Source organism: Plectrocnemia conspersa, unplaced genomic scaffold (genome assembly GCF_051122295.1).
Source record: "Plectrocnemia conspersa isolate PC_06_02 unplaced genomic scaffold, ASM5112229v1 ptg000014l, whole genome shotgun sequence".
Lineage (NCBI taxonomy): Eukaryota > Metazoa > Arthropoda > Insecta > Trichoptera > Polycentropodidae > Plectrocnemia > Plectrocnemia conspersa.
In genome coordinates this window covers 28181674-28190886 of record NW_028277178.1, presented here as the reverse complement: position 1 = coordinate 28190886, position 9213 = coordinate 28181674, and the positions used below count along the sequence as shown (strand labels likewise).

Below are 9213 nucleotides of genomic sequence, written 5' to 3'. Positions count from 1 at the left end.
AGTGAACAAGTAGCAACCCTTTTATACATTTTCTAACAGAAACTTGGACGAATGGGAAAATGGTTTATTTAAATTAATTAAGCCGTTTTTCACCTATAGATATTCTAATAAAGCAATAATATGTTTCCCGGGCGCAGGCCTGATGAGAGGGGGGGGGGGAGACAGAACAAATTTTGAGAACAATTTGAAATATAAAATTTGGGTTTTATATATTGGTTTTTATTTTCGTAATGACGTTTGCACACAGTGTTGCCATATGTGAAAAAACTCCCTGATCGCGAGAAATTCACTTTACTGATTCAACGAATAAGTTTAGTTTTAATCACGTGTTTGAAATAAAAAATGTTACGTGCAATAAATAAATTTACTATATGGCAACACAACTAATCATCAAATAAATAGTATGAGATGAGAAATCATAATTCGCATAAATTATGATTTCAGAAAATATGTCGCAATGGTGGCTAATTTTTATATTTATTTGTAGCATAGAAAGTGTTAACTAATACCTATTAATATTTATTCAAAATTTTTATTATGATGTTAAAAATACATAAAATGCCATTTTTGTCATGAGGGTCGGAAGCATTGTTTTCTTAGAGCCCGGGTTCGCTTTCGGCGGATCTGCCCGGGCGACCCTCTATAAATGAAACCATTGCGGGTGCTTTCTAATGACTACACAAGTATTTGTTTCGAGGCGTATTTAATGATTACACAGCACATTATATAAGCGGTGACAAATACTTATGTTATTCGAAAGTCTGTTGTGTTCATTGTTTACATTTGGCTTTTGGGTGTTCTACAATGAAGTTTTCTTTCGAGGGTTTGTTTATGAAGCGCCTTTGTTCAAAATGATGCCTTCTAATGGGTAATTATGTAGGACCTCCTACATAGTTTTAACATAGAGATTGGTTTAAAAAATTATGTACTATAACACAATTTAATACATAAGAATTTGGTTGGTTACAATTAGGTTAAATTCAATAATTAAATTGAAATTGTATAATATTGTGTAATTAGCAATTATCCAATAATTTTAATAAAAAAAAAATATTTTTTTAATTATTATATTTTTTTAATTTTAATTTTATTTTATTTAAAAGCAGCTATTTTTAAATAAGACGAACTTAACGAAGAAGTTTAGATTTTATTTGATGCAATAGTTGTCGATTAATAATTTAAATAGTACTATAGATTATGTAGGATTTTACAAAAGTTTAATAGAATCGATGAGTAAATTGAAGTAAGCATAAATCTTCATAAATCAAGTTTATTATGTCAACAATTATTATTAAAATGGCATTTTCCATTGAGTCTTAGGTAAATATTATTATGTGTAATAAGTAGTTTTAATTTTCGTATTGAACCATCATTAAAGTAGATAAATATAAATTAAAATTAATGGATTTAAAAACACTGAAAAATTGTAACATAATATCGTCCATATCATCATGTGTTAAAGATAATGAAATGATTACAAAATAGCAATGAAATAGCGTATCTAAAATTCGAGTAATTTTATGAATTTCGTAAATCCAACTTGCTTACTCATCCTTTATCAATTATCATATTATTTAATTTACTGTTGTTGAAATATGTTCTTGTGGTTTTGATTATGCTTTGGAAACATTCACATATAGTATTATATGTATAACATAAAACTACATTAGACATATTTATATTTTTACATATTTATATACATTGTACATCGTATTTGTACATATTTATATTTATATAATATATAGTACAATATTTGTACAAAATGTGATATAAAAATGATATTTTTTGGAATTCGCGAGCTGATGGTTTTTTCTCAAATATCAATTTTCATCTATATTGGATGCGTAATTTGCCTGGCGATTTCTTTACTTTATAAATGACAAAGAATTTGCTTTAAAAGAGTCATAAAAAGTTAAGACAAAAAAGTACGCCAAGTTCGATCGAATGTCAAGGTTATCTTTACTGTTTTCTACTAGTATAGCGGTTAAGTCCGCCACAAATATAAAAATAGTGATGATTTGTGTTTACAATAAAGGTTTTATATACACTTTGTATCCTAAATTGACATTTTGTCATTGCGTGATTAAAAATGTATTGTGGTTTATTTGACTTGTATGGCGTGAGGCATATTTGCTCGTCATATATTACACTTTTGTATGAAAGTATAAAGCTTAGTTATATAATGAACATACCTATCATATCTATATTTCTCATAGTATAGAGCTAAAAAAATTAATATTAATTTTCCTCAACTGAGATTAGTTAATGATTGCACTTATTAAGTACATAAAATTATTATTTTTATAGAAAATAGACATCGATGCAAAACATAATAAAAACGTGTTAAAGTAAATATGCTTTAGTCGGAAAGCATATTGAAATGGAGAGTGTGAAGGTCGTTAAACATCAATTAATAGGTATAAATCGTACTAACATTGATGTAATGACCATTTGAATGGCTTTTAACGTAAAAAATTCGAGTGCCACTTATGGTGTCCGACTTTAATGATGTTTTTATCTGAGCATTATAAAATATTTCTGAATTATTTTCTAATTGCTCTGAAATCAAAATAAATAAGTAATATATGTAAATAACCACTATTGGTTTAATGAGTAATTACCAATTAAATTGAATTAGAATGATTATTTATTAATATGTTGATTTAATACATACATAAACAGTATAGACTAAAATCTGAATGAGATTTTAAATTAAAAGAAAGCCCTAAGAGGAAAATCATGAAAACGAAATCGAAAAAGTGTTTACTTCTAACATTTTACTCGAATTATAATATTTATAATTTTAAAATTTATATGCATATAAAATAATTCGCTTGTAATAAAATATTCATATAATAATATTTAATGTTCAATAATTTATTAGTGTATAGAAGCCGTAATAGATGGCACTTACATTTATGGTTCAAAGCTTTACTACCTTTACAATATTTTTTATCACCAATTTGGCCGTAAGCAAAGATGCAATGTTGTACGGTGTCAAAGATTTTATTTCAAAATGATCTTTATGTTTTTTTATGATTCAAATAAAATAATGAATTGCAAATATTCACTGTATGATAATGTAATTATTCTGCTATAAGCATTTTATCTGGTTTGGTAATAAAAGCCCGAAGAAAAGTAAAATAAATTCCCTCAAAAAAAAAAGACAATAAGATTTTTATTTATATTATAAATACATTTTTTTACCTCTGTAACACATACATTTTAATTATTATTTATGTTATTAAATTAAGGACAATTTATATGGGCAACATATATAATATTTGTTCGATAAAACGATTTTTTTGGTTCATTACTAAATTAGTAATGCACAAAAAATTCGTTCAATCTGTTCGACAGTAATGCACCATTATTTTTGGACAGATTAACTGCGAGCATTGATCAAAACGCACACCTAATTTTTAACATGTAACTTCGTTAATTCTAAATAAATATACTACTGCAGCGGCTCAATCTGTATCTAATTATCACCCATCACCTCCCGTCGGCAAAAATCTATTAAATAAGTCTTCATTATTATTAATAGAAAATTAAATAGCCTAAAAATATGTTGACATATATATATATATATATATATATATATATATATATATATATATATATATATATATATATATATATATATATATATATATATATATATATATATATATATATATATATATATATATGTGAGATTTATATATGTACGTCTGGTCCTGTTATTTGTACCAAGGATGCTTATTTTTTATTAATTTCACTTATATTTACATACAATTTGTTTATGTTGGTATTTTATACTTTATTTAGTATACTTATTAAATATTTCTTATCAAAGAATAATAAATTATTTAATTGAATCGTGTGCGATTTTTAAGCACTACAATTTACATATTTCACTCCGATCACCGTCTTATCAATATTTAAAATAACGAAAGATTTTTCTATATAGGGTCATTTTTTGTGGTGTTATTGCCAAAAGTTAAAAAAAGCAAATGTCAGTTCTACTTGTTTGTTTTACAGTATAGATTAGGGAAGCAATGTTATCGAATATTATGCTTTGATTAAGCATTTTCAATATGACGGGCAGCAAAAATAGAACGCAGAGGTATGTATTTATTATCAAAAATCAATAATTATAAAAAAATACAATATTACGGCTCATTTATATCTAGTAATACTTATGTTTTTTAATTATAAATAAATATTAATTCAAGTAAATGCCGCATGTGGGAGAAGGAACGAAGAAACAAACTGAGTACAGCTTTCGTCGATTTAGCCCAATGCTTACCGTCAACGCCTGCAACGACCACAAAAATATTGATATTACAAAGAGCAGTAAAATATATCAAGGAATTACAAAAAATTAGTGACGAGTGTCAAGCGAATGAAAAAAAACATCCTGGTATGTATAATATTATTGGAAAGTCTTATTAAAATGTTATTACTATAATTATTATGTTTATAGGTAATATTACTGTACTTTTGGATAAGTTATCGTTGCTAGAAGAGCGATGTTCACAATTAATAGAACACATGCAGCAGAACGGTCTTTCTGTGGCATCGCCTTTGTTATTAAATCCAAAGGACAGCAATATAACAATCGATATTGAATGTACTAGTGAAATTGTTGAAGGTATGTATTTATTTAAAAATAAAAAATAATGTTGTTTTTAATATATGTATTTATTTAATAGGAAATAAAAACATTGAATTGGAAAATAAATTAAGCGATGTTGATAAAAGTACTGCAGATAGCGTAAAAGAAAAGGTTGAAGAAAATGTTCAACTTCCATTATCTGATGCTTCTAATAAAGAAGATAAATCTAACGCTAAAGATGAAAAATTAAATCTATCGAAAATTACTAAAAGGACTCCTAGAAAATTACATTTAACAAAAAAGAAGAATTCTAAACGAAAACTGAATGGAGAAAATGTTACAAATGTATCATATCCTTCAAAATTGACTCAGAAAAATAATACAATTAATAATGGTATGCCATGAAAAATATAAATAATATTTTGAGCTTATATTTATTTATTTATTTACTTTCAGTTTGGCTCACAAATGGCAATCAAAACGGAGCAATGATGCTTGGTAATACTATACTTCCTTTACTTCCTAAAGCTTCTCCTTTATTGTTATCTTCGACTCAACAGACGCCAGCAATATTTTTGTTACAAAGGCCTGTGATTACGAATTTTTCTAATAAGAAAGATTCAAATCCGAATAACCTTCCGGTGATTATGCCTGTGAATAGTCCAGATAAACAATTTCACAGAATATATTCGAATGTTTATGGATTGGATGTTACTAAGACGACTATGGTGAATAAAGTGCCTATTCCGGCGTTTTCTAGCTCGAGTTCTATGGTCAAAGGAAAGGCCTTGTCTAAAAATTCGTGTTCGTTGAGAGTTTCTCATAAAAACCGCAGAAAATTCTTAAATTCAATCAAGACCGCTAAAAAAAACGAATCAAAAACATTACCATTGAGCTCAGAGAATGATAAAGAAAATATTTCTAAAGAAGTCAAACCGGACAATGTAGTAAGAGAATCTGTAATAGTCAATACAGATAATGATGTCGGTAAAGATGCGGATGTTAATCTAGTATCGAGTGATAAGAATGAAAGTAATGAGGTAGCTACGAAAGATTCAAATAAAAGTGAAATTCTAACTAATGAATTGAAAAATTTAGAAACACCGCAGACTGATAAAAATGTAATTGAAACAAAGGTAGAAAATACACAAAATAATGTAATAGTCAGAGATAAAACACAGAATTTCTTAAATGAAAAGGTTGAGCTTGATATAATTGAGAAAAAGTCTGATGTTTTACCTCAAGAGCAAGTTAAAGTTTGCTTGCCAGAAAATAAACTAGTGCAATCGAAGAGTGATTTTGAAACAAATAGCTGTAAGGCTAATAATAATTCTACGAGTGTGTCTTCGGATTGTAGAATGCATATGAATAAGGGTAATAATATTATGGGAAGTTCTGATATTCCTGACGATTTATTGGCTTCGTTTGTGGCTCCACAAGAGCCGATGCCTTCGTCTCCTTTAGCTTCATCTCCGTTAGCTACGTCTCCGACTGCTGCTTTCCTTTTAGCTTTTCCTCTTGTATGTTCAGGTCCGCGACCTGATACACCACTTAATGATAATCTCCAAACACCAAATCTATGCTCTTTGGAAAATTTTTCATTTTTTACTTCTAAAGATGCCGCTATTGGTAACAGCCATCATTTATTCACTGATTGTCAGTCGAAGCAGTTAGCTCCGATTTTGAGCGGAAAACCGAAGCAAAGTTGGTCCAATCCTCAAAGTTTTCCTAAAAATGAGATGACTTTAAAAAATGAAAACTGTTCCAGAATTCCCACCGTAAATAAAGATTCGAGCGCAAAGCTTCCAATATCGACTTCTTCTACATGCGCTTATTCGAACACTCAAGCTATTTTTCAAAACTCTAAGCTTCCCAACGCAGATTCTCAATACTATTTAGGTGAAAGTTTATTCAACTATGAAACTCTTACATCTCTGTCGAATCAAAAAGAATCTATCACAAATACAAAAGATGATACTTTACCTTCAAAACAATACAACTTTGGAAACGCAGCTCAAAATAATGTAACAAAAAATAAATCTGTAGATAATATTGTTTGTCCTTCAACTACATCAAGCTATACTCAAAACATACTAACTTCTACAGCTTGTACCAATAATAGATCTTACAATTATAATGCTGCTTCGTCGTCAAACGCAGATAGCTGCAAGCGAAATCAAAACAATGACAATTGTATGAAGCTTGTTTTGCCCGGAGTTATTCCAGAATATTCGTCTACATCAAAGAATATTGATATTCCATTTACATTCCAGAATCAAAGCAAAGCCGTCTTTCCTAATTCTTCGAATATTTACACATCTTGCAACACTTACAATCCGTTCAGTTCTGATTTCACGTCCAATTCCATGAATTTAGGCCTTACGTGTGGTAATAGTTTAAACAGCATAAGAACAAAAGCCACCACTACATATTTCCCAGAGTTCAATTCTTCAAATATATATTCTCAAAATTGTAACATTTGGTCTGAGGAGACTCAGATTGATTACGATCCTGGAAAGATCGATTACAACCGAAAGTTGAACATTCCGATACCGTTCAATCAAAATCAATCGCACAACATAGTACCAGATTTCCAAAGCGATATAAGATTCTCGTTACCTGTAATATCTAAATGTTCTAACATCAAACAGAATCCTATTGTCGATTCTAAAAATTCTAAAATCGCTAAATGCTCAACGAAAGATTCTAAATATGTTGCTGAATCTAAAATTAAATCTGATTATATGAATCAAAAAGGACCTGTTAATTGGATGACGTCAGACGTTACACATAACGATGCATTTTTCCCGAATTATAAAGAGATTAAATCCGAGCAAAATCTGATGCTTTCGAATACGAATCAGAGTTGTTTAGACGTCGGAACGAATATACCTGGAATAAGTTCGTTGAATTGTAAAAAGACAGAACTATTTGAACAACCGTTCTTTCCGATTCCTCCGAGTAGTTATATGTCTCAAGTGGTAACGGAAGAGAACCAGTTCACGTGGTCGCCTTCAAAGTTGACGACGTTCGGAGACAATTCGGCTTTAGCGCCTTGCAGTCTACCGACACTGGTTGGCGATCTCGCTTTAGGTATCATTTCCGAACCTAAGTTGGTGTATCAACCGTTTTCACAAGAGCAAGAAAGTACGAGCAAAGATAGAAAGGCGATTGTACAAAAGAGTATCAATAACAAAAACAATTGTTCTCAAACTGCCGAAGCTAACGTTTCACAAAACTTCTTCTCAGTTAGTCAATTAGTTGAACGAGGAAAGATGCCCGATAGTGTCAACGATCATTCGAAGAGTTGCATCACTCATAAAAACGTCATTGCAACCGAAGAAGCTAAAAATTTTAATTCAAATAAAGTTTACGACCCATCAGCCAACGTTTCTGTGTTTCCACCGGAACATTATTTGATTCAACCTCTGTCGAATAATCAACATCTACCTAAAGACACAAATTTCAATAAAGTAGACAATAGCAATAAGAATGCCAATAAAAATAACTATTCGACTGAAGCTCTTTTACAGAATAATACGCAATATCAAAATTCGCGTAAACAAAAACAAAGCATTCAGAAGTTGTACGGTGACGGAAGTTATCCGATACATGGGAATCAGTTTATATCATCAAATCATCCGCTACAATTCGATAACTTTGCTCAGAATCAGCAATATTCAAACACAACGTTTCCTTATAGTGGAACGACAGTATCGATGAATTCGTCGTTTTATTCGTCACCTAACTTCATTACTTCGACTAATACAATGGGAACTTCTAATTATATCAACACTAGTTTTCATTCTGATATGAACGATTTTCAAAGCAGCGATAATCTATTTTTTCCTCCCAAGACCGAAAACGTCAAGTCAAAACAACAAATCGATACACTACCAGATTTTACTAAATATTCTATAAACAAACCTACGATGATGAGCAAAGATAGCTCTAAAATCAAACCTGAATCTTGTGTTAAAAAAGATATGGCTCCGCCTAATAAGCGTCAAAAGAAACAAAAGACCACTTACTCCAACAACTATGGCGATAGATGCTTCGGAACGATACCAAATCAGACAAACTCACCGAAACCTATAGACGAGTCGTTTTATGGATATACCTCAAGTCAAATGCATCCTTATCCAGCTCAACCCAATTTACTACCAACGATGCATTCTCAAAAGAGCAACTTTAGCGCTAAACCGAGTGTTAACGTAATGTCAAGCTCTCCCAATCCTGTCGGTACCAGTTTGACTAACTTCAATTTGAGTACCATATTTCCAGAGATAAATAAGGTATATAGTTGATTGAAGTTATGTTCTAAAGGTAATAATGATATTAATATTTTTTTATCATTTCAGCGATCAACAATGCCAGGATTTAACGATACACAGCATTTAAGCGCTCATTTATCAAAAGCGCCATCGTCAGGAGTGTTCCATTGAATTATATATTTAGCTTATAATTATATTTATTAACCTATCAATTATCTTTAAATCAGTTATATTATTATTATTCATTTGTATATAAGCTTAAAATATCTATATTTATGCAATTTTTTTATTTGTACCTGATTTTTTCATTGTGTATAAAATATAATTAAAGTATTATAT

General features: G+C 29.8%; 1 protein-coding gene across 1 annotated transcript; it reads left to right on the top strand.

The window, feature by feature from the left end:
- Positions 1-4000: 4000 nt before the first annotated feature.
- LOC148226691 (uncharacterized) lies at positions 4001-9213 on the top strand. The gene is made up of 6 exons (XM_088203221.1): positions 4001-4108; positions 4218-4405; positions 4469-4636; positions 4698-4994; positions 5057-8895; positions 8962-9213. The coding sequence occupies exons 1-6, from the start codon at positions 4080-4082 to the stop codon at positions 9043-9045; spliced, it is 4605 nt and encodes a 1534-aa protein (XP_088059347.1). The 5' UTR covers positions 4001-4079; the 3' UTR covers positions 9046-9213.